At 38.6% G+C, this 25,383-nt stretch overlaps 4 protein-coding genes across 4 annotated transcripts in view; 2 read left to right on the top strand and 2 right to left on the bottom strand.

Moving 5' to 3' along the window:
- LOC120777583 (zinc transporter ZIP6) overlaps positions 1-13,969 on the top strand; it is a 34,581-nt gene extending 20,612 nt beyond the window's left edge. The window contains exons 3-4 of the mRNA XM_040108998.1: positions 12,222-12,527; positions 12,594-13,969. Of these exons, the coding sequence (XP_039964932.1) occupies positions 12,222-12,527; positions 12,594-13,699 (1,412 nt within the window). The 3' untranslated portion in view covers positions 13,700-13,969. The remainder of the gene's footprint in view (positions 1-12,221; positions 12,528-12,593) is intronic.
- A 493-nt stretch (positions 13,970-14,462) lies between these two features.
- Positions 14,463-16,025, bottom strand: LOC120777341 (39S ribosomal protein L39, mitochondrial). The gene is made up of 5 exons (XM_040108593.1): positions 15,865-16,025; positions 15,404-15,740; positions 15,180-15,280; positions 14,673-15,115; positions 14,463-14,601 (listed from the first exon to the last, which is right to left on the bottom strand). The coding sequence occupies exons 1-5, from the start codon at positions 15,935-15,937 to the stop codon at positions 14,545-14,547; spliced, it is 1,011 nt and encodes a 336-aa protein (XP_039964527.1). The 5' UTR covers positions 15,938-16,025; the 3' UTR covers positions 14,463-14,544.
- Positions 16,026-16,323: 298 nt separating this feature from the next.
- On the top strand, positions 16,324-17,585 carry LOC120778741 (proteasome subunit beta type-7). The gene is made up of 4 exons (XM_040110710.1): positions 16,324-16,496; positions 16,556-16,735; positions 16,823-17,294; positions 17,369-17,585. The coding sequence occupies exons 1-4, from the start codon at positions 16,435-16,437 to the stop codon at positions 17,501-17,503; spliced, it is 849 nt and encodes a 282-aa protein (XP_039966644.1). The 5' UTR covers positions 16,324-16,434; the 3' UTR covers positions 17,504-17,585.
- A 265-nt stretch (positions 17,586-17,850) lies between these two features.
- Positions 17,851-25,141, bottom strand: LOC120777438 (digestive cysteine proteinase 1). Its single transcript, XM_040108749.1, has 4 exons — positions 24,839-25,141; positions 19,747-20,325; positions 19,268-19,681; positions 17,851-18,541 (listed from the first exon to the last, which is right to left on the bottom strand). The coding sequence occupies exons 1-4, from the start codon at positions 24,888-24,890 to the stop codon at positions 17,931-17,933; spliced, it is 1,656 nt and encodes a 551-aa protein (XP_039964683.1). The 5' UTR covers positions 24,891-25,141; the 3' UTR covers positions 17,851-17,930.
- Positions 25,142-25,383: the final 242 nt, after the last annotated feature.

A 25,383-nucleotide genomic window follows, 5' to 3' on the forward strand; every position in this document is an offset into this window, starting at 1 on the left:
AAGTAGGGAAGGTTCGAAGGGAAGTTTTCTGTAAACAGCTTTCCGTCTGTCTTTGATTTAGACCACTGGACCACTGTAGTGCTTTTCAAACAAAAGTGACGGCTAGTAAGGTGACAGTAGAAGTACCGCTATAAATACAGCCTCTTTCCGGGTGGTGAGCTTTAATCCGACAGCAGAGCGGGCAATACCAGCGCTAAACTCGTTCAAATCTAGTCAAGAAGTGTCTGTTCCCACTATAAATAACATCAAGCTACTTGTTGTTGTTGTTATAGCGTCAGAATTAAGCCGAGTTGACAGTCCTGGGGCGGATAAAAATGCGGGTCCATTCCGGTTACGTAGACCCGACTGTCATGAGAACGGCTACTTCATCAGCAGACTCAGTTGGGTGCCGTCATAGCGAAATCGCTTTTAATTGCAAAGTCGATGAGACAGCCAGTGAAGGCACTCTTGCCCGCTCACATAGGAATGGGAACGAGTTGCACATCCGTTATCATCTTGCGTTCTAGCAGTGGGCTAATGGACCTCGCGCGGGCTTTACTGGCGCTGGTCGACAAACCGCTCCTGTGCGATTTGACAATCCTTCTCTCCAAAAGTAGAACGCAGGAGATATATCGAACTACGGGCACTTTGCACTTTGTATTCATTCGTCAAGGCTAAAAATCTTGTCGGACGCAAGTTGTCAAACTTGTAAGGAGAAGGACGCAAGTTACTAAACTAGCAGGATGAGTTGCAAACATCACCTCACCCCATTGTCCAGCCTTCGCAAGACTATGGTTGAAACAGTCTTACATTCGTCGCACCAGGAGATAAAGCCGACACAGACATTAGCCGTCTCAGCAACCTTAGGATGGGCCCAAAACGCTTCTCGATTTATGAGGGTCTTATGATTAATTATATTGAAGTTGTAGGTACCCCAACAGACCCGCGTTCTAAGTGCGTTGCGCGTAAGGATCGACCTCTGAACCTAACCTAACAAACGAATGAAATATCACTAACTATTTTTCAAATAAGCTGCTCCATTCAGAACGGTCTCGAGATTAGCAATCAACCAATTGCACTCCACATCTCTTCAATACAATTTCTTCTAGAAATTTCTAGCCTTTTAAATTAGTATCCGCAGTTCTTCACTCAAAAATTGCATAATTGTCTATGTTAAGGTTGCCAACCTTTACAAAATTGACCTCAAAACATTGAATAAACACATTCCTCAATCAATTCGATACTTTATGTTTACTATAATCAGTTTGACCTCCACTTTGTCGGCAAATATTAGTATGAAGTAATAATGAGCACGTCAACGGTGAAGATTTGTACACATACTACGTTCCACAAAGGCAACTGTCACAAAGCCAACAATTGAAATGTCAATTTAGTGGCATTTTTATAATAAAAATCCCAGGATGTACATATTTACATATTCGTGGTGTGCATAATGAGGCGCCTGGCGCAATACTGTAGGTATATGCCGGCAACTCTTTATTGCGCGAACTCGGTAATTTACCTAATTGACATTATGCGCAATTTGATGTCAATGTGACTTTTACTTTCCGCTGAATGCGAGAAAGTTAGCAGACTTTAAATGATCGCGATCAATATTGCATGAAGGTTATTTGACGGATGAGAGGGTATGGTTTTAAGTGCTTGGAAGACATTGTCAGTGTCAAAAATGAAGTCTTCTTCTTCTTCATTTTTGACACTACCACCCTGGGTAGGTCAGTGACGAGAGATCGCTATGCACTTGGTTTTGGTCTTTGGTGCCTTCCATTGGATACCTGGACGCCCCTGCTTCAGTTGTCCATTCATGGGTCTCCAGTCGAAGAAGCATTTCGCTGGAGCATCATCTTTCATGCGAACGACATGACCTAACCAGCGCATTCGTTGGATTTTTATGCGCCTAACTGTATCCATATATCCGTAAAACTCATAACGTTCATGGTTCCATTTTCTTCGCCATTCATCGCTCACGCGGACGACACCAAAAATCTTGCGAACAACAGTTGTCTCGAATGTTTTTTCTTCTCGGGTGGTCACCGTCCATGTTTCTGTGAAGTATAATAGGACTGCAATAATGTGATCTTTATAGAGCGTACATTTTGTTCGTCGAGAGGGGGACCTGCTTTTCACTTGCCTACTGACCACAAAGTCGCAGCTGTTGGCTAGAGTTATTCTGCGCCTGATTGGATTATTGGTTGGCTCCGAAATATACAAAGTCTTGAGCTTTCTAAAATATATAGTATATCAACCTACAGTGACGTGGTTCCCAAGACGCGCGGAATTTTTTTATATAGCCTTCAAGCACTTTGCTTGCTCTCGTTCACCACAAGACCAACTTCTTTCGCCATCTCGGCTCACAACTGATTTCTCTTGAAAAGCCAACTATAAAAGCTTTTTTACTTGGAGTTTACATTTTAAAATCTTCTAAGAAAAACTATTGATGTTATAGTTATATTATTTTATTCACTATATACACTATATATATATACTATATACACTATACAATTATTTCATTTACAATGTATATTAACATTAAATATATATCACTTTGTGTACTTTTGACAATCACAAATGTTCAGCCTTCACAAAACAACAGTTATTATAATGATAATACAATGGCGTAACGCTTCATAGCACTAATTATAATAGTGGAGACTGAAAACTGAAGCTACCTCAATGTCATTATCATTATTATTTGCAATACTGCTCTCTAAATAAAGTAGATACTCACATGAGATAGCGGCAGGGTGATGAATTTAGCAGTGCTTGAGATTTAAAAATTTTGCTTTGCCGAAATAATAATGCATGGGCCTTTTCGCACTTATTTTCCTTAATTTGAGTAGACTATAGACGAACTGCATCCCACTTTTTTTCATATTAGCCTATATCTCCAACAAATGTGTCTCTGTAGTGCCCCATCAAATCAGTATTCATCAACGGTGTGCAAAAACTGCAGTTAATATCAACTCTATGAAGGTAAAAACCAGAATTGGGTTTAATAGCCGAATGGAGTTAATATTACGCGAATGGCTAGGCAAATGTCCACAGCAAGTTCTCATAAGCAAAATAAGCAATTATTGTTTTCTTATGCTAATATTATGGATTTTTTTTTGCGCGAGATCACAATTCCGACTTATTCGTTTTTATAGAAAAACTTTTGCTCCTACTACTTTTTCTCAAACGATCGTTGTAGTTGTAAATTTATATATGGTATATGTTTTAATTCGAATTAGGCTTTATTAGTTGCATGCTTCAGAGACTTCAAGAGATGATCCAATCATAAACAATTATCATTACCGTATTTTTTTTAAATCGCTAGGTAGAAAGTCATTCCTGAAAGATTTCACATTATCATCCCATAAAAATGCTTCTTCTTTACTGGCGTAGACACCGCTTATGCTTAGCCAAGTTAACAATACTTTCTTCGTTTTGCTATTTGGCGCCAATTCGAAGTACCTAGTGCAGTCAGGACCTTCTCCACCTGATCCCTCTAAAGGAGTGGAGGTCTTCCTCTTCCTCTGCTTCCATCGGCGGGTACTGAGTCGAAAACCCTCAAAGATGGAGTGTTCTCTACCGTCTGGACAAAATGACCTAGCCAGCGTAGCCGCTGTCTCTTGATTCGTATAACTATATTAATGTCGTCGTATCTCTTGTACAGCTCATGCGCAAATGACCATAAATCTTCTGCAAAACCTTTCTCTTGAACACTTCTAAGGCCGACGCAGCAGATGATGTTATTGTCCATAATATTGTATTATTAAAAGAGGACAATACTTTTCTATTGCCTACTCAGTCCAAATTAGCACCTATTAACAAGACGTGTGTAAAGGGGTATAGTCATGCTTCTGGGTAAGCAGTTACAGTCGTATGGATAAACCTAATTCCTTCTTATCGTCCACGCCGCACGTGGAAACGTGAGGAACCTGGGGTCATGGCTAAAATACATATTCGGTTTAAGGCTTCGCTGATATTCTGCGTCTGTTAACCAGAGATGCAACTGCGAGCGGGCGTCGGTCCCGAAACAAGTGCGTATAAAGCTCTATAATATTCACCTAGCGTGAATTTGGGACCCGTCACATAGAAACCACTCCCAATGAAGAAGAAACAACAGCCATAAACATTAGTAAACTCGCAAAATCTTGAACGTACTTTGAACGAATCGAGAATGATATCTGCAACTAAAGCGAGCTCTACTGTCTGAACATAATGTGTATTTGACGACTCTATCGTCTCTGGTTTGTAGAATGCCTCGGCCATACAACCCGATAAGTGATCACGTCGAAGCTTCTTAAACTAATTTATAGCTGTCGCAATCGAAGCAGAATATACGGTAGCGTCGAAACGATTTTCCTTCCAAATAAGCATTGATGGAGCCACTAATACGGATTCTCTCCCATTGTTTTTAATTCCGTAGACGCGTTTTTCATCGCAAAACAAAATAACAAGTCCGATTTCAGTGAAATTTCGTACTGATCGGACCGCCCTCCGCCGAGAACTATCAAAATCACGTCACCCCTATTGGTGGACGATGTAAATTCAGCATACCTTCTAGTTATAACCAAAAAATAAACTAACGAAAATTGGACTCAACGGATGCACCAATCTGAGATCAACATTTGAAAGAGATAATCTGCAAAAATGAAATGCCAAAGAGTGTTCCTTCGAATGAAAACAAACGTTCCCCTTTAAATTTAAAGTTTCAGTGAAGTAGCAAACCTCGAAATGAATCGCCCTTAATTAGAGTGCTACATATTTGGATGTATCATATAAGTACCATATATGTATATGTATATACATATATGAAAATATTTCCAGTTAATCGTTATTTTTGCAAAATCTTATCTTTATAGCTTAGACGTGTATATATGTATATACACATAGTTATATACTTATTTACATACTAAGTCCTTAAAATTTGTGCAAGTTGAAGGTGAAACTGCTTTGCACGCTTGTAGTAGATTACAAAAACTCTGCTATATACAAACGTTTAAATAAATATGAAACTGTTGTTTCCGTGCTAATCTGACGTTTTTAGATTACTTTGTATTTGCGCTGTTTTAAATTTAAATAAACATACATATTTTATAGTATTAACATACCTTGGATTGTGCACGAAAACAATAAACAAAAACAAGCAAGGAATTTATTCATTCCAAGCAAAAATGTGCGCCGTTATAAGAAAAACACACGCTCCCAATTTTGTTAAGATAGCTCACATAATTAGCTGGCGTATGCGGTATAAAGATAGCCGGAAGTTCGAAAATCTTTATATTAGGTATATGGAAGCTAAAGGAAGTATTGACTCGTTTTGAATCATTTTTGACACACAGATAAACTACTATCAGGAAAGTATTTTCACTGCATAACAATTATATACCCCACACATTGACCGATATTTTCGGTGAAATGTCAACTATAAACCCAGTGTTCACATATTCAGTACCTAGGGGCTTGAAAAGTTTCGTTTCGAGTGAGCAATTTTTTTCCATAAGATACATTTCATGGAGTCTCTGACGTTTCTTTCTGAGTTTTACAATCTGCTTGACAAACTAAATATATATTTTGTTTAATTACGACCAGTGATTGTTTCCTGAAGTTTAAAAACGGAATAACTTCTATTTTAACCTTTCAAGATGAGCTGTGTTAGGCTTCCCAAAGGCCCAAAAAAACTCGTAAGCTAGATTAATTGTAAACATTAGTTCATTAGAAGCTTTTCAGGAACATCAGAATTCAAGTAGAGCTCACGATTTTCAGTATCTCCTCTACATTCTCTGAAGCTTGAAGAAACGTTCTTTCGGATAACCAGCTTTTTCAGTACTTTCGAAGTCTTTCCAAAGAGCCAAATCCTTAAAATATTTTTCAAGAACATCATTGGTCAAGTAGAGCTCGATATTTAAATATTTCCTCTGCATTCCTTGCAGATTGAAAGAACGTTTTTTCCGATATGGAGCTTTTAGTAAAAAAGAGATTTAGCTCAGAGATTTCTTAGTCTTTCAAAGGACTAATGCTTTAAAGGAGTACTGAGAAGGACCACAGTTCTAATAGAGCTCGGTATTTTCAGTATTTCCTTTGCATTCCCTGAAGCTTGAAAGATGAATCTTTCAGATAATGTAATGTAAGATCTAAAGCTCGAGTAAGACTGAGTTCGAAATAAAATATTGATATAGAGAGCGCATCTTCTACACATTATTAACAATCTCCCAAAATAATTGTAATCATACTGCTTCCAAAAACTAAATATCTGGTGCGATCCGAGTTTCAGGCAGATTGATGCTCTATCTTATCGATATGTATTACGCGTGTTGTGTAGAGTTCATTTGTATGTTGGTCTCAGATTTTGGTTACAAAGAATTACTATGAATGTGGTAGAAGAATATTTAGAATTCCCGCTATTAATATATTCAAGTAACTACTTATGACGGGAATTCCCTAATCCCAACAGAATTAATTAAATCCCCGCTATTAATATATTCAAGGCCAAATTCATGACGGCAATTTCCTAATCATGCAACTGTCTTTTAACCACAAAACATTCATCAATTAATTATAATTCTTGTTTTAAACAAAATTCGAATTAATAGCAAAGTACGCGCGGAAATCAGCGCGTGATCTCGCATACACTCTGCAGTACCTAAAATCGATTAGCGCTGATCGATATCAACTTTGTGCTTGACTCAACTCTGAGCGTCCACTCTTCAGGCACCCACTACTTGAGTGTTATACCCTTGACAGTTGATTTTTTCAGGTAATTTCTTGAGCAATACTGAAATTAATTCCAGCTAACAAGACTCCAATTTCAACAAAAGAAGGAAAATATATAATAATAAAGAAAAATACGCAAAAACTGTACTGTGTCAAAAACAAAACAAAAACAATGCAATGGAAAGTCCAAATATGCGATTGCGCACAAATACAGTTACTCATACAACCTGTGTGGCATACTAAACGGACGCTGACTTCATAATCAATACAGAAATCCATTGCACTAAAGCCCTGCATGTAAATGGCACAAAAACATACACACATACAAACATGATGACACAAAAGAATGTTGAAAATGTTAATAATAAATTCAATTTTGTAAACAAGTAAACAAAAAACGTAATTTACATATATAATATGAAGAAAAAAACGTAAACCTCGGCTGCACCGAAGCTTTAATACCCTATACTGGTGCATTTCTTATAGCTTAAGAGGGAATAAACAAGTTTTTATCTTGATTTTCAATATAGCTCAGTTTGTATGGTAGCCATATGACACATAACCTTTTTTTGGAGATTGTAGCGTTAGCTTGGACAATAATCTGTGCCAAGTCTCGTGGAGATATCTCGTCAAATAGAAAATTTGTTCATACAAGGAACTGATAGTTATCATATAATTAACTTATAGTTATCCTATAGTTAACTTATAGTTATAATATAGCTAACCTATAGTTATCCTATAGTTAACTTATGGTTATACTATAGTTAAGTTATTGTTATCCTATTGCTAACCTATATTTATCCTATAACTAACCGATATCTGTGTCCCACCAAATGAGCAAGCTGCTTGGTAAGAAAAACACGCGCCCTAAATATCAGATAGATATCTCAAAAGCTGTGGGACTATTTCGCGTACAGTCGAATGGACATAGCTAAATCCACTCAGCGCGTTAAGCCGATCAGTTATAGCTATATAAGGTTTTGGACGTTTCCTTCTGAATATTAAAAACTGTAACTTAGGGTATAAAACACATAAAAGAAGCGAAGAAGAATAAAAAAAAAAACGTAAAAACACTAAAATCATAAAGAAACGCTGAAGAAATGCTTTTAGTGCAAACAAAACACGCTTAACATTGGAATAACTTTAGTCAAAGGCAGTCACTTTGATTTATGTACCCTTTATGCCTGTAACCTTATTCATGTTTTTATAAAGTTTATGAAGCAACTGTAAGTTCTTGAGTAAGATTATTCACACCGCGTACGCTTAAGGAGGCTTTCATGGCTTATGGAAACTTTTTTTAAATTTATTTCCATGACTGGACACGGAATGGTATAAAAAAGAGCAGCCTGTGCAGAGACTACTGGAGCTATTAAGTCATGTCCGAGCGATGTACTTCATATATTCGTGCATCAGCTGCTGCTGACGTGTATACTCGAAAAGTTGTAACAAGTTATGCTATCAGAATAAAGGAATTAGGAGATTGAGACCGGAAAGATTATGGACATTGCGGCATACTAAACCAGTTAAACATATGTAAATCAGACTATGTTCTCCAATGCTTAGTTTTCAATAGTTACTTTCGGGTGACGATACCCTCTAGATGTGAATAGAGAATAGATTTAGTAGGGGAGGAGGATATTACCTCAACTATACCGACGGGCCCAAAATTCACTGAGGTGTAGGAATGAAGATACACTTCATCGATCTTCATATCTTCATTTCTATCCGCCTACCAAACCCTGCACCAACTTCCAACCGGAAATACTAGGTATAGAGCAAGGCTGTAGGATTCTATTGAATATCTACGGTAGGATTCAAAAAACTCAAAAAAGTCGGCATTGCTGGCTTTGTCGACACCACAGAATGATTCCAGTCAGTCAACAACTGCAAAAATGTAAAGCAGCTCACTAGCAGATCAACTCCACTTGTTTATAATTCCGGTTCCCTATCACAGGAACATTTTCGGCAACGAAAAGGCAGACGAGTAGGTAAAACTAGACTGCGAACGATCAAAAGAGAGCTTGATATGCATTTTGAAAAAATAGCTCAGTGGCAGAAAGGACTCAATAACAAGTTGAATGATACTCAAGGCAGATATGCTACAAATATGACAGGAATAGAACCAAGGAAGCTACTAACTAAGTTCAGGAATTGTATATACATACATACTTAGCTGTAAGTCTAATAAAGCACTGGCCTTTTGGGGAGCATACCCTTAAAATTGACCACCATATACATAGTAATATTTGCCGCTGTGAACGCCCAGCTCTACCACTAACTCGACACAGAATACTTGGAACCCATCAGGCACCAAACTTTGAATGATTGTCCACAAAAATCATAAAACAGTTTAATTGAGAGAATGAAATGGTTTGACCGCAACGATAAAACGGGATAGCAAGGTTGTAAGGTTCTACGATAGTAGATAAAAATGGCGCATCAAACACTAATTGAACCGATGGTGGAAGTCAAAAATATGGGTGGAAAGAAACCAAACCCCTACCCGATTGAACTATGTACATCGCTATCTATCGATAATAAAAAAGTCCATCTGAATTGATCTTTATTGGCGTAGACAACGCTTAGGCGGATATTCGCTGTTGGGCGCCATTTGGAGATTCTAAGTGTAGCCAGGTCCTTCGCCACCTGTTCTTTCCGCCGGAGCACAAGTCTTCCTCTTGCTCTGCTTCCCCCGGCGTGTACTACGTCGAATACTCTCAGTGCTGGAGTTTTCCATCCATTCGGACGACATGAATGTCACCAGTGTAGCCGCAGTAGAACGATGGAGCCATGTACAGAAGTTCACGCAAGTGAGGAAAAATGTCTGAGCGCCTTTCACTTGGTAGTGACCAGAAACGATTATTTTACATATAACTCAAGCAGCTCACAGCTTCCGGTCTTAGACCAAGTATCTTCTGGATAGCCAAGAAACATCCGTTTGATGGCGAGCTAAAGTGAGAAGGCGAATCATCCCTCCCAAGTGTTGTGCGGTGGGTTTGGAACCCGCCACCTAAAAGGATTCTAGACAACAGTTACTGTTGGCTCCCGCATACATTTAAGCCGCAAAGATTTTGAGTTTGAGCCTCTCCAGTTGCATGTCAGAGCCCCCAACACATTGCCTGTCACATCTCTCACCTAACAAGCTCTCCCCTCTTACTTGCTCTAGAGCTGTTAGGTTAACATAAAAATTCTTTAAATCACGTGTTTCTTGTTATCATGGCAAGAAGGAGTGTATCAACACTCATTTTGTATGTAAATAAGTAATTGTTTTTATTATTGTTGTTGACGTTTTGACATTATGCCGGAATGCCTGCACGTGTAGACGTAAACGTAATGGCTTAACGCCGACAATTATGGGCTAACGCCATATTTAATGTGTCTTAAGGCGCTCCACACTTGGCTGGCTGACAGACGTTGAGTAATTAAAAAAACAATTTTGACGCTGAATGTGCGACTGCGCTAATTCTATTTCTGTTGACAATATTGCTGAGTTTTTGCTTTTGTAATTTTATGCTATCGTATAGCAAGAACGTTCGTCAGCTGAGTTGCTCTGCATTGCGTATAACTTTTTTATGGTGTTGACTGCAAGATTAGCAGTTACACTTTAGATTACTTCACACTTCTTCTTTTTGATTTATATTGGTTTTGTAGGTTATAAGCCGCGTGAAAATGCTTCCGCGTTGTGCGCATATACAAGTACATCCTCAAATACTAGACTTGCACCCCGAGACTCCTGTAGTCAACAATCTGCACACTTAGGCTTTTATTATCAGCTAAATTGTCTTAATACATCTTCCGGGATTTTGCGGCGTCTAGACTAAATATACTCAGCCTTCCGGTTTAATTTGTGTATATTTGATAAATTTTTTTCAAATAAATTTATATAAATAGTTTTGAGGCATTATTCTCGCACTATTTTCTAGATCCCTTCGAAATGCTTTAATGCCTGGAGAACATCATGCTTTAATCTTTTCATAAATTGGTCCATATTCTCGGATTACTTTAGTGCACTGACCAAAACTGTGCATCTTAGACCAAAGCTTGCTTTGAGACCTTCTTACTATCCGAAGTACCCTCAAAGTTCCGACCAATTGCAAAAAAGTCGATGATTACTGAAAATAACTTTGAGTACAAAGTTGGTGTACCCAGTGGTCGAGATTCCCAACTGAAAATTATTTAGTACTAGTTTTTCACAGAACCGACACGGATATTATGTGCCTAAACCAAGTGTTTATTCCAAGTTTCTGGACCTACCAACCGCTCACGACACAAACTTTTCTTCTTTACAGGCGTAGACACCGCTTACGTTCTAGTTATAGCCGCGTTAGCAAGAGCGCACCAGACGTGCCGAGTGCAGTCATGTTCGTTCTTCTCGATCTGATTTCTGCAACGAAGTATAGATCTTCCTCTTCCTCTGGTTCTACCAAGAACAGAATACTTTCAAAGCTGGAGTCTCTTGATTCGTTGAACTATGTTAATGTGGACTCAAAGTAATATTATCCGAATTCGATCCAGCTTCGAGGCTCAATTCTTGTTTTTTAGAAAAAACACCGAAAGTTCAAGTTTAGTTTGAAATGTTTATTATCGTTCGAAAGAATATTCTTTGGCATATATTTCTTGAAGGTTATCTCTTTCAAATGTTGCCCGCGGCTACGTCTCAGATGGTACATAGGAAGAGTCCAGCTTTCCATTTTCATGCGAGCATTTCGACTGGTAACTAGCGAAGGACAGGCGTAATATTTTCTCCAAAACCTGATTTAAAGCGAGATTGTCCGCATAGAGGTTAGACCTTACATATCCCTACAGGAAAAAATCTAACGATGTGATATCACACGATCTTGGTGGTCAATTGACCGTCCAAAAACGTGAAATTATCTACTCACCGAAGTGTTCTCTCAATAAATTTATTGCTTGATATGATGTGTGGGAAGTGGCGCCGTCTTGTTGAAACCAAATGTCACCGAGATCACGAGCTTCAATTTCAGGCATCAAGTAGTCGGTTATCATGGCTTGATAACGGTCAAAATGGACGGTTACGTTTTCACCGACGTCATTTTTGAAGAAATATAGACCGATGATTCCTCCTGTCCACAAACCACACTAAAACCGTTGTTTCTTCTGGATGAAGTGGCAGCTCTTGAATCTCTTCAGGTTTCTCTTCGTCCCAAATACGGAAATTTTGCTTGTTGCCATACCCATTGAGTTAGAAATGGATCTCACCGCTGAACAAAATTTGGCTCGACAACTACCGATCTTCTTAGAACTTCTCAAGAGCCCATAGAGCGAAGCCATGTCGATTGCGAAGGTCGAGCGGCTTCAGTTCTTGCAAAAGCTGTATTTTTACGCTGTTAATTTAGTATCTCGACGTAAAATCCGCCAAGTCGTTCCAAACGTCGGTACGAGTTGCACTTTTGACTTGGACACAATTGTATTTCTTTGTTCAAAGTTGAGCTCAAAACACTCTATACCTTAGCACTATTCGCCTAAGCAACTCTTCATTCACTCTTTTCACTTTTTTCTTACAGATGCTTCTTTGGACGCTGTGCCACTCTCAGCCAATGTCTGCCTCACGCCAAAGTCCATGCTACGTCTAGTCGTCGACCATGATGATCTACACAATCGCAAACTCTACAAGACTTATACAGCGGATGATGTTACGAAGGCGCACAACTCCGAAGATGAATATAACGAGTTCATCAACGATGTACAGTTAACACCGGTGGCGTTCATGAAACTCTGTCCAGCGCTGTTGGCGCAAATTGATCAGCATGTCTGCATACGGCCAGCGCCGCTCACCAACGGCATGGATGCCAAGCAGGCGCTGTGGAATGGTGAGTTCATATACATATATAGACGTTGTATTTACTGCTAACTAACGCTATTTTTCTAACCGTCAGCTTGGATATACGCCAGCATATCGATATTCATACTCTCCGCCTGCGGACTGCTTGGTATTTTGCTGGTGCCGCTCATGAAAACCGTCGCATATCAAGAGATTTTGAAATTCCTCGTCGCCGTTGCCATCGGCACGCTAGCCGGTGATGCCTTAATGCATTTACTGCCGCACGCACTGGTGCCCGATCATGATGATGACCACGATGAGCATGCGGTCGAAACCGCCGAGTCGGCGCATGATTCACATGAGGCAGTTTGGATCTGTGCCTGCGCTTTCTTCACTTGTATCTTCATGTACGTCTTGGAGCATATATTGCCGTTATTGCGGGGTGACAGCGCTGGTGGACATGGGCACGCGCACGGACATGGACACTCACATGGCGGTCACGCGCATAAGCAAGGACACGCGCATAAACAGGGACACGCGCATGCGCACCACGCAGAGCAGGCGCAGCATGTAGAGCATGCGCACCACGCCGAACAAGCGCCGTCAGAGAAACCAACTGATAATGTGCTCACCGCCAACATCGTAGCGCCGGTCAATAACGATGCAAAAGAGATCAATATCATGTTGAATGAAACGAAAAAGGATGAGAAAACGCCGAATCGTCCATTGACGCCTGTAGCCTTCATGGTCGTCATCGGCGATGGTCTACATAATCTCACCGATGGCCTCGCCATTGGCGCCGCTTTCGCCAGCGATCCAGTAACCGGCATGGCCACCGCCTTCGCCGTGCTCTGCCACGAACTGCCACATGAATTGGGCGATTTTGCGCTTCTGCTGCAGACAGGCGTGTCCTTGCGGCGCGCCGTCTATCTGAACATTGTCAGTTCGGTGTTGAGTTTCCTAGGCATGGCTATCGGTTTGTTCATAGCCGGCGCGCATGGTAATATGACACAATGGATTTACGCCTGCACAGCCGGTTCGTTTCTCTATATTGCGCTCGCGGATCTTGTGCCGGCGATGAGCGAAGTCGAAGCGCATGCGCACGATGCGAAGAGCAAACTGAAGGGCACATTAATACAGATATTCGGCATGCTGTTGGGTGGTATTATTATGTTGGCCATCGCTGTCAATGAGCATTCGCTCTCGGCGCTTTTTAAGTAAAAAAAAGGCAGCAACAACAACATATGCAAAGCGGCAATATATGATTATGCGCTTCTCAGTTCTGTAGATTGAGAGCGCAAATGTGAGTTGTTAAAAACACGCATTCCTAGACTACATTGTAGAGTCTTCTTTTTAATATTTATGTTTAAGTTTGTATGTTTTATGGTTTTTAAGTTTAAAAGTATTATTAAAGATATTGTAGTTGTACAAATTAAGCTTTAGAAACGATTTATGAAATATAATAAAATTTAAAATAAATTAAAAATCTCGATAAAATGAAATTGTTGAATTAATGGGAAAATATAAATATAGCATACCCTTAGGCGCACGTGTTTTGATAAAATTATCAGCTGGCATAAAACCAGAGAACATTCAAATTTTCAAATGTGGTTGGGATTTATTTTATGTTTTTGTGTATCTTGTTGTTGTAGCGCTTTCGTTTCAGTTACGTACACACAATTGTTATGGGAAAGGGCTTCAGATTCTCACTACAGATGATGTTGCTCTGTGCTATTAGTTTCCCGAATGAAAACCTACGTGCGAGCTGCAAGAAAATGCTAATTGGTCGGGTTTCAGTAACCGGAAAGGGAATTATATTGATATATCCGGTCAAGAACTAACTACCAACTCACCAGTTTGCGTGACTTACCCACTTGGTATAGGTAGGACTACGCTGGCACGAAATTTTAGAAGAAAAAGTTAAACTTACCAAATCCCTAAAACCGTTTGAAAATCCGTGGTCGTTTCGTCGAGTATACAATAAAATAGTTTTTCAATTTAATTATTAATTACAATTAAAATAAAACAAAAACGTGTTTTTAACTAAATAATGCATTTCAGGATATTCAAGCAATCTTTTGGAGCTGTTCTTCAAAAGGCTCATTAGGCAAACGTGCAGAGTTCTGAAACAAAAAAAAAGAAAAGAAAATTGAAATATAACACCGCTATCCACATTAAAAACTCATTTGCTTACCAATTTCTTAGCACGTTCCTCCAACGTGCCATACGACACATGATCCAAGGTAAAGCCAGCCGGCAAGCCCACACCTTGCACACGATACAAAGCATCTTTATCACCCTCATTGGCAATTTTGTGCGCTACTGCCACGGTACATTTGCCAAGAAAACGTGATGATGCCACCATTGGACCACGCGATATATCTATATGTGTGCCCATGCGATAAAGCGTGACACGTCCTTGATTCTGTTGTGCAATGCTGGGCAACTGTTCACGTTTATAACGCGAGTCGGCAAACATTTCCAGCGCTAGTTCGTTATTCACATCGAGACGTTCGATTTTTAAATCTTTTGCGGCTAACCTAATCATCGCTGCGGATAGGGCACGCATCTCAGCTTTAGTAGGTTGCCAAGATTGCGCTTGCAGCACTATATCGTAAACAAAACTGCCAGATTTGACTGCAATAAAATGAACATTTATATTAATATTTTGTTCAGAATATAGCAGGCATATGATTGTTACTATTTGGTCCTGGAAAACTGTGTAACTGCAAATGTGCTTCCTCAGTAAAACTGTTTTCGAGTGCTGCACCCAACATGAAGCTGCATGTGCGCCAGAAAGCTCTGCAAAGCATGACATATACAATTATTGTGTATAATAAAGATGTGACTTGCTAACTCTTTCCACTTTAATTTGTTAGTTGCACATACAAAGTAAAAAAATCAATTATTTCGTTGATAACTTACTTATTTATGAAATGGGGATCAGCTACTGTAAAGTTGAGCAACTGTAATGTACAAGATTCTGTTAGCGGCCGGTGCATATCCCACGGCACATTACCATCTTTCAATGCTAAAGCGGAACGTTTGCAATGACCATCACTTAAATGCTGCGCACAATTGTAAGGCGTAGATATATGGGCATTCATTGCTAGTGTGACATCTTCCGGTAAACCCAAATAACGCACCTCAATTTTTTCTACTCTACCAACAGCTTCCTTTTGCCGGCGTTGCTCTTCCGTAAACAATTCATTGCGCTTAGCTATGGCTGGACTGATAGTTTCCTTACTTGTAGCGTAAGTACCTAGAATAGCATAATTAAATTATAGCAGTGCTTTTCATTTAAAAAATGTATATGTAATCATTCAAAAATGTCCTGCATATGTTGGTGACTTTTTAGATAACACTAATAGCATTAGTAAACTCACGTATATTTGACAATCGATTAAAGCGTTGCAATGTATTTAATAGTGCTTGGAAGAGCATTTTATTGCCGGCCATTTCCACAAAATTCAGTACAATTTTATTTTAACTTTTGAAGTTATTTTATATTTTTTTCAAGAGACAGCAAAAATGTTATCAAATCACAAAATTTATTCAACAGCTGATACCAACGTGCTTTGATATTGCCACGTAATTAAAAAGGAACTAGAGAAGATCCAGATATTTTGTACATAATAATAATACAAAAATTTATGACGTGCAATTTACTACAATATACAGGCTACAGGTGCTATACCGAATAAATTTTAAATTATACAATTTTATTTTATATAATTTTACTACTTACTGTCAAACAAAAAATGTATTGTTAACAAAAATGTTTGATCATTGTGAATGTTTTTTTATCATTGTTAATGGCAACTTAGAAATAGAAGTAGCACCGCAAGGCTGTCACAATTTTGTTGGTCATCTTATTCGCTAAAACATTTATTGTAATTTCGCACAGATATTTTCCTCAAATCATTGTCTGTTTAATTTAATAAAAATACTACAAAATGAATATGGAACTTGTGCGCAATGTGCCGAAAGGTGGCTTTAACTTTGACAACTGCAAAAGGTATATAATATTTGTAATTTAAGTTGAACGCCGCATAAAGCTTATGCTTTATTTAACAGAAATGAAATGCTGCTTAGCTCCGGTTTCCAACATCCAAAGACTGTAAAAACAGGCACCACAATTGCAGGTATTATATTCAAGGATGGCGTAATACTTGGAGCAGATACACGCGCCACTGAAGGTCCAATTGTGTCGGATAAGAATTGTTCCAAAATTCACTATCTGGCTAAAAATATGTAGTAAGTAAGCCTACATATATATAATGAATTTACTTTCCATCACATACATACTGTTACATTATTACTATAATTTCATAACATTTGCAGCTGCTGTGGTGCCGGTACTGCCGCCGACACAGAAATGACAACCGATCTGATTGCATCGCAATTGGAAATGCACCGTCTAAATACTGGTCGTCAAGTACCCGTTGTGGCAGCCAACACGCTGTTGAAACAATTTTTATTCCGCTATCAGGGACACATTAGCGCTGCTTTAGTTCTTGGCGGTGTTGACAAGACTGGCTCCTACATTTATTGCATACATCCGCATGGTTCGACCGATAAGCTGCCATATGCAACAATGGGTTCGGGCAGTTTGGCGGCAATGTCTGTGTTTGAGTCACGTTGGAAGCCCGACATGACCGAAGAAGAGGGCAAATTGCTTGTGCGCGATGCTATTGCGGCTGGTGTCTTCAATGACTTAGGTTCTGGTTCGAACATCGATTTATGTGTTATACGCAAAGATTCCGTCGATTATTTGCGCAACTACGAGCTAGCCAACTTGAAAGGCAAACGTCATGTAAGCAGATTTAAGATGAAGATCAGGTTGAAGGAATAGGTTACTTAAATATTATGTTTGATTTTATTTTGCAGGGAGATTACCGCTTTAAACCTGGCACAACTGAACTAGTCGGCAAGGAAGAAATAATTGAAGTTGTACCCTTTGAAGCTTTTCACAAAAAACTGTATGGTGATGAAACAGCTGAAGCTATGGAAGTTGGTGCTTAACCTATGAGGTGTCACAGTGTGCATGTGAAAACATACGAAAATTAATTAAATCTTGGTTTTTGCAAATAAAATAGTTTTTAAAGAATTTTTGGTAGTTTAACTTGTTTGTGCTGAACAGGGTATATTAAATTTGCTACGTAGTTTCAAAAACCTGAAGGAAATGTCGAAGCTCTCCGAGCTTGCCATGACAGCTAACTAATAATGGGTTCTATGAAATACTTTTTCGTGTCGCAAATCTCGAGTGTCGAATCGAACAAACGATTGGTATAAATAAAAAGAAAATTAACAATTTTTGATAAAATAAACTTTATTTCGAAATTATTTAATTTTGTTCGGCAATATAATCATACTTAGGTATATATGTATATACATAAATATGTAAATAAAGTGTATATATAGATATAGGTAAATATACATATGTTCGACCTTACATTTCCACATAGGTTGGCATAGTCATGACGCCGCAATTATTTTTCCTTGCCGACATCAAAATGTAACCGTCATTACCCCAGTAGGTGGACCACGAATTCTTTACCAACCAATAATCCTCACCTTGTATGGTGCCATAACCAACAGCCAACACGGCATGATCCAACTCATCCAAGCCGTTCTTACATTCCGGCTCATAGTACACACCATGCGCATAGAAACTGAACGAACGTGGCGATGCATCGATGGCCACCGAAAGTGGTCCGTGCTTGAGCAAAGCAATTTTGAAAGCATTCGAATCGCCTGAAGTCACGTTCACGAAGCCGGTGATCGGTGCAACGAGTGTAAGATTTTGTGCATGACAATAGCCGTCTTGACCCAAATAGGGACCGTAATCCTCTTCCGTTGGTACACCGCCCATTTTCATCATCCATTGATAGGCGCGGAAGTCTTCGCCGCCGTCACAACCATTGTTGCCATATTGCCAGGAGCAATCGATGAGCGCCTGCTGCGAAAGTCGCACTAAATTACCGCCATTTTTCAGAAAATATGCACCTTCGATGTGACCAATGGTGCCGAAGGACCAGCACGAACCGCAAACGGATTGATCTGAGAAGGGATAGAAGTTATATTTCAAACAGATTAGTGTTCGGGAGTTTCTTACTATGAAGTGGTGTTGGAAATTAGTAATGTTCTGAAATCTTTAACAACAAAAGCTCAAAGCTGTCGAGCACATTTTTGACTAAAAGTTTCTTTTGAGTGTCTTTAAAGTGAAGCTGATTTGAAAGTTAATATAATTCGGAGAATTTTTAAGATTTATGCTCTAATTTTTCAAACACTTTTATCAGCTTACAGCTACTTTCGACTTTTTTTATAGTAAAACTTTTTAACACCAAAAGCTCTAAACTTTCAAACACATTCTAAAGCTTAAAGCTTATTTCTGTGAAACTTAGTTGAAAGTTAATAATATTTCGAGAGTTTCTAGCATTAAAAATTAATCTTTCTAACTTTCAAAGCTTTAAGCTTTCAAACGCTTTTTAGAGCTTAAAGCTTCTCTCCAGTGTTTTCACAGAAAGTGAATATTATTTTGAATATTTTTTTTTAAATTGATAGCTCTAAGCTTTCACACATTTTCATGAGCTTAAAGCTTCTTTCTTGTGTTTTTACAGTGAAACTTAGTTGAATATGGGAGTATTTAACATCTTAAGCTCTAAGCTTTCAAGAGCTTTAAGCTTACTTTGAGTTTTTTTTAAGTAAAAGCTCAACTTTCCTCGACAACTTTCACCTAAAACCGAGCTTCGTGCCCGTGTAAATATATCGCATAAAAAAACTTACCCTTAACAGGCGTTACAGCGCCATACAAACGCCAATCATACTGATCGGGCAGATCATCTTTAAGCTTTTCAATATTGTAGGGGAATGGTTTGCCTGTATTGTAAATACCAGACGATTTGAAGCCACGACGCGCACGCAATTCTTCCTCGGTCTTATCAGCCAAATGGTTGGCCGCCAGCGTGTAGCTCAAACGTGCACGATTCTTCGAATGTATGAAACGTAAATTTTGCCTAAATATATTTTTGCGATATTCATGCTCCTTATCGGTCTTATATTTGATGCCGTGCTTAGTTTTGAAATGATTGAACGAATGCTCAACATGTTCATCCTTAGCGGGATGCACGAACTCTTGCATTGGATTGAATGTTGCATAGTGTCCAGCACCGGGTCCCGGGAAAGCTACACAAGGCATACCTATAAATTTACAAGCAAATGTAAATATACACAACTTTTTGAAAGAAACGCAACGCAAAGCTCACTGTCATCCAATTCGAAGACCTCATTTGGTATATCATCGTGCTCATAACTGTCATAATCCAAGAAGTAATGATCGAAATGTGAACCCAACAAAGTGTTGTAACCGCGCATCTCATAACGTACTGGTATCGGTTGACGTGCCGCGGGATAGTGTGGCGATTTCTTATAGCGCACCCACAGTGTATAAACATTACGCTTCTCACCGATCACCTCTTCAAGTCGGAACTTGTCACAAGTGAAACCGAGAAAACTTTCAGTACCCAAAAGTGTGAAATTTCTAGCATCCGGTAGTATAGTTTGTATTTGTACGCGATTTTCGGCGGTACCATTCAATTGCAAACACGTGACCTTATTCAATTCCTCATCGGTGGTAATGGGCGCTAATTTGAGTGACGTGCCATAAGGCATAACGCTGGCCAATTGATAGGTCTTCACCATGCCACCATAATAGTCGATACGAGAACGTTTTGTGGTCTTATCATACCAGGCGTAGAAGGGTTCGGCAATTTCGGCATACGGTATGTACAGTGTACCCTTGGTGATGTAAGTTTCATCCCATTTTGGCGGTTTGGTGGCCAATACTACGGAAAAAGAAAGTTGTTATTGGATAAGTTAAGGAATTAAGCGGGTATTATGAGGTTGGGTAGTTTTATTTTAGTATATTAAATTATGTCTACTAGTCCAAGCAGACTCAGAGAATTATTAAGTTTGCTGGGCCTTTGTGAGTTCTTGTGAAAGACGGGAGGGCGTGATAGACTTTAGGCTGCACTGCAAGCCTCAACTATTTCTAAACTAATCTAATGCCTACTAGTCTCTGACAGTAGATATCTAAGCTTCGACTAAACTATCAAACAACCGCTGGGCAATTCTTAAGGCACATTAATTTGATAACAGTTTCGCAACTGTACATGAGATCCGGGCTTATCGCATCCTTCAAGGACAGATTCTACTACTATACTACTTATAGTGATGAAGATATTCGTTGAGCTTAATGTACATTACTTCATCGTTTTTACGTTGTTGTTGTAGCGGCAGAACACATTCCTGAAGTAATTTTGAGGCATGGTGCCGAGTTGACATTTTTCGGCGGGATAAAAATCCGAGTCCGTTCCAATTTCTTAGACCCGACTATTGTGGTAGCGAAGTGTAGGAGAGAATGAGATCATAAAAGTTTCTGAGCTCAGCGAAACGCGGTTAGTTGCAAGCTTTTCCTAATCGCTAGTGATAGTTTATATTCTTAGGAGCGCTTTTTTTCGAAGCTGAGCTTTAAGTACATTCTAAAGTTTCCTTTAACAATTAAATCCATCTTCACCTAAATCAAATGACATTCTAAAAGATGACTCCTGGACTACTTGGCTACTTGACGGCACTGCAACTGGCATCGCTAAGGACCAAGTGTGGTCCATGCGAGGCTTGTTAGCCTAGCATACCAGCCTAACTTAACATAACCTAATTAATCTAATATTGTTTCTCAAGTACTCGCGTTAAGTGCATCAGTGGAATCTTAGCTGATAACCTCGTTTAAACAATATGTATGTATTTAGTACCTATACATAGTTAGCTTATCGAATACTTATTGACACACCTAATGAGCTGTGTAATCAAGCAATCAGAAGCCGCTTATTCTTGAGAAAACATTCTTGACACAATAATTATTGCCAAAGCATAGATACATATATTTGCTTACATTAGCTTCTGCTTTTCGATAACAAGATACTACTGTCGTAGATAAGACACGGATGTCAATATATTGTAATAAAATAATATACATACATATATAGTCGATATTACTTAATTTGAACGTAACGACTTAATATTATTAATTTCTCTAGAGCTTTTCATCAGAAGGTGCATTATGTTGCACAAAGGCAGCATGATTAACGGTTTTGGTTACTATAATATTGAGGTTTCTACATTGAAAATACCATTATTTGTAAGTTAATCAGGAGAGAAACGGGTTCAGAGACTCATTGATGCCAAATAACCACGACCACTTATATAGTGGTATTAAAATTTATCACATACATACATATATTTATTTGGAACATAGTCTTAAAACCATGCATATGTTGAGATTTTCGTGGTTAGCTGTGCAATGTTCTATCCTTAGCGTAGCTTTAAAATTCCCAAAAGGCGCTTCCTTAGTGACAAGACCAGAATCACGACTCTATCGAACTCAACAACATCTTCTGGAAAGTAAGGCTGTTAAGTTCTCACAGTGATTCAAGGTTCTATTCTATCGTGAGAAGTCAATTATAATAATTATGGTGAAATAAATATCGGTTTGGACGACAGAATACAGGGTTTTGAATTCAATCTACATCTCGATGTGGCTTCATGAGGAATTTACGTTATTCATAGGTATAGGTTATATAAAGGGACATAAGATAAAATCCAAATAACATATGTATATTCACAAACCTGAGGCAGATGCGCAGTTTTGTTAGCTATACGATCTGCTTAAGCAAAAATGTAAACTCCCTCCGTGCTTTTTTCTTAAAAGAAATTCACGCAGATGAAAATATAAAAACAATCCCGAAGATCTTGATCGAGCTTCATAAACCACCGGTGGATTTTTTGATTTCTACTATATGGTAGCCCCGACGGCTTAAGCTAATATTACAACTAATAGAACACACTTTTAAACCAAGATACAATTTCAACAAGTGTACTTCAGATGTAAAAAAAAAAAATCCTCAAAGCAGCTTTCGACAATGGGAGGTATTTGAGGATATGAGAAAACTCACAAAAAAGAAATAAATTTATCTGTTTTTCTTTTTAATAAAAAATTGTGTAGTTGATGAGATTTTTTTTTTCAAATGACTAGATCGTCGAAATACAAAAAATTATGTAGTTGATGAGATTTTTTTTTTCAAATGACTAGATCGTCGAAATATCAGCACTTGTTGGAACAATATCCGGGAAATTTTTGATACTTTGATGATATAGAAGTAGCTGTCGTGCGAACTTTTGAGATGACTGTTATTATTCAAACAAGTACATTACGTTAACGAAGATCCGACTACCTTGACCACATAACAAGCAAATCTAATACCGCAGTCGAGGAACTGAAAGATGACGGTTAGGGAATATGATGACATTGAATAAGAGGCCCTAGAACTTTTCAAAGGTATTTTTAGTAGACATTTTTTATCTCACGGAGTATTTAATTGACCGTCAAACAATTTTTGGTAACTGTTAATAACTCAGGGTTGTGAGATGTGTTTTTAAGCCAAATTAAAGTGCATATAAATTAATGTTATGGGCAAGAATTTAGCTTTATTTTAAATATAAGGATTTGCCAATCATCAATCATATCGTGCTTATTTGCGCAGACAAGCCACTTCACATAACCCGACAAAAAATAATCTAGTTGTGTTAAATCAAACGATCTTGGAGGCCACAACATCCGGTGTGTTTTACGTGGGTACCTGCTAACGACAGCCTTACTCCACGGCGCTCAAAAGCACAACGGATCAAAACAATGCGTTGATCAGCGCCCTGAGAATGCTAAGCATTTTCAGTACCAATTGGCAGTGTGGCATGGACACACTAACCAGCTTGTAGGGTTAGAGGCCATCTAGTACAGGCTCAGGTCACGAAATAATACACTCACCTAAATTATTCTTTAAAAAAATTGATTGTTTTGTTGACTGTATGACATGTAGCGCCGCCTGGTTGCGTCATAAATCATTGCTCTATAGCTTTCTCCATTGACTATAACATTATGTTCGCCTTCATTTTTGAAGAAATGTAAACCAATGATTCCCTCTGTCCAAAGAGCACTGGGAACAGTGATTTTTTGAGGATGGAACGCCGTCTCGACATTGGCTTGTGGATTACCATCACTCCAAATGCAACAATTTTGTTTAATAACGGTATCCATTCCACCAAAAGTGAGCTTCAATAAAGTCAAGGGCACTTCTTGCGCGTAATGGTGGATGTACTGATTCGGGCCTCGATACTATGCTTCGCAGCGCGCACTATACGGCGTCGCTAAGAATTCACATTATCCACTAGAGTAAATATAGTGCGAAATCCGTCCATAGCTGTTCGAATTACCAACTCTGCTGGGCGAATATGTCGACCGAATATTGAACGCAACGAACGTTCCAAACCGTACTATTACTTCAGTACTAAATTTGCACGATTTGCAAATGTTCTGGATTTAGTCTACTCATTAAGAAATGGCAAAGCTATCTACGCATAAATCAAATAACAACTTTCCAAAAACCAACTTCGAAAAAAGCAAAGCCCCATTAAAATATGACGCCTTAGAAAATATGGACTAGATATAAAAATAGTCCATAACTGCACTTTTTACAGACCAGGTTCTGATATGAGGTTCTATGCTTCTAGAAAGAATGAAATCGGTTTATAGCTTCTACTATGGCATTCTAAAGCGATTCAAGTCAACTTCACTCCACCAGTTAACACTATTAGATAAATACTGCGATTTTTACTGAGATATACGCTTCGTTTTACCTCCCGTCACATTCAAAAGGCGATCTCAACCGAATATCTCTGCATCTTACTTTTCTAAGTTGATTTATAAACTCCACACCTTTTGGAGAACTTTGAGTTAATCATTTATACAGCTGTTTAATGGAGTACTCTTTGTTTTTTTTACATAAATCTCGACAAATTGGTATGTGCGGTCCACAAAAAAACATTTTTACACACACATTTACACTTCAGTGAAAACATTTCTGAGCGTGGCGTATAACAAAGTGCAAACGCGGCATTTGAAATGGCGGCTTAAATGATGTTCATATGTATGAAAAAAATACCGAAATACCGAAAACAAAAACTATAACAAATGAGCATGGCATAAAGCGGGGCAAAAAGTTCGGTAAAAAAAAGAAATTGCTTATAAAGAAAGAACGTGCTTGGCAAGTCAAAGCAAATAAAAGAACTTTCTAAAGAAATGCAAATAAAATAAGTATCAGAGCCGGCAAATTGAAGCGCTGCTTAGAATCAAATGGATACATAGACAGCCATTCTCATAAACACATATATTCAATTAAAAAAACAACAATAAAATTATTAAAAAACATATTAAATTTTTTAAGAAATCAATTTGCCTGCACTTACCCTCCGCGCTGAAACCGGAAAGCGCCAACAACAAAAACACAGCGAATTGCATACTGCGCTCGCTTGTAAACGAAACCGGACGGCTTTACACAAACACAGAACTTTCGCAGATGACTTTTATTGATATTTCACCGCGTAGATTTTTATTTTGCGATTAATCAATTCCAAGTAATATTATTATATCTGTATGTCCGTATGATTTACTTTAATAACAACTGTTAGCAAATTAAATATATTTTTTTCAATTTCACAAACCACTGTAAATGGCGTGTTCTATCGACCGCTGTGAGCGGACTACTAAGCGCTACGCTCAACTAAAGCGCCAATAAAAGCGGCAACGGCCAACATAAGTCGCGTTGTTTTGAGCGAGAAGCAACAAAAAGCTCGTGCGATTGTGTGCAAATATAGATTTGTTTGTGTGAGTATGTGGCGGGTTAAGCAGCAGGTAGGAAGAGCTGGGGCTCGTTCCGAACCGCACTTTGTAAACCCAACGCACGGTTGGGGAATAAAAACAAGAATACGTAGTCAAGTTTTGTTGAGGCTGA

This window comes from Bactrocera tryoni, chromosome 5 (genome assembly GCF_016617805.1).
Source record: "Bactrocera tryoni isolate S06 chromosome 5, CSIRO_BtryS06_freeze2, whole genome shotgun sequence".
NCBI classification, from domain to species: domain Eukaryota; kingdom Metazoa; phylum Arthropoda; class Insecta; order Diptera; family Tephritidae; genus Bactrocera; species Bactrocera tryoni.

What these genes read in the sequence shown, in the direction of transcription:
- LOC120777438 (XM_040108749.1), bottom strand. Translation starts at nt 24,890, where the DNA reads ATGCAATTCGCTGTGTTTTTGTTGTTGGCGCTTTCCGGTTTCAGCGCG. An exon ending in TTCCGGTTTCAGCGCGGAGG is followed by an intron (nt 20,326 to 24,838) that starts GTAAGTGCAGGC and finishes CTTTTTCCGTAG; the next exon opens with TATTGGCCACCAAACCGCCA. An exon ending in GGTCTTCGAATTGGATGACA is followed by an intron (nt 19,682 to 19,746) that starts GTGAGCTTTGCG and finishes GTAAATTTATAG; the next exon opens with GTATGCCTTGTGTAGCTTTC.
- LOC120778741 (XM_040110710.1), top strand. Translation starts at nt 16,435, where the DNA reads ATGAATATGGAACTTGTGCGCAATGTGCCGAAAGGTGGCTTTAACTTT. An exon ending in AACTTTGACAACTGCAAAAG is followed by an intron (nt 16,497 to 16,555) that starts GTATATAATATT and finishes TTTATTTAACAG; the next exon opens with AAATGAAATGCTGCTTAGCT. An exon ending in ACTTGAAAGGCAAACGTCAT is followed by an intron (nt 17,295 to 17,368) that starts GTAAGCAGATTT and finishes TTTATTTTGCAG; the next exon opens with GGAGATTACCGCTTTAAACC.
- LOC120777341 (XM_040108593.1), bottom strand. Translation starts at nt 15,937, where the DNA reads ATGGCCGGCAATAAAATGCTCTTCCAAGCACTATTAAATACATTGCAA. An exon ending in TAATCGATTGTCAAATATAC is followed by an intron (nt 15,741 to 15,864) that starts GTGAGTTTACTA and finishes ATGCTATTCTAG; the next exon opens with GTACTTACGCTACAAGTAAG. An exon ending in CAGTTTTCCAGGACCAAATA is followed by an intron (nt 15,116 to 15,179) that starts GTAACAATCATA and finishes ATTTTATTGCAG; the next exon opens with TCAAATCTGGCAGTTTTGTT.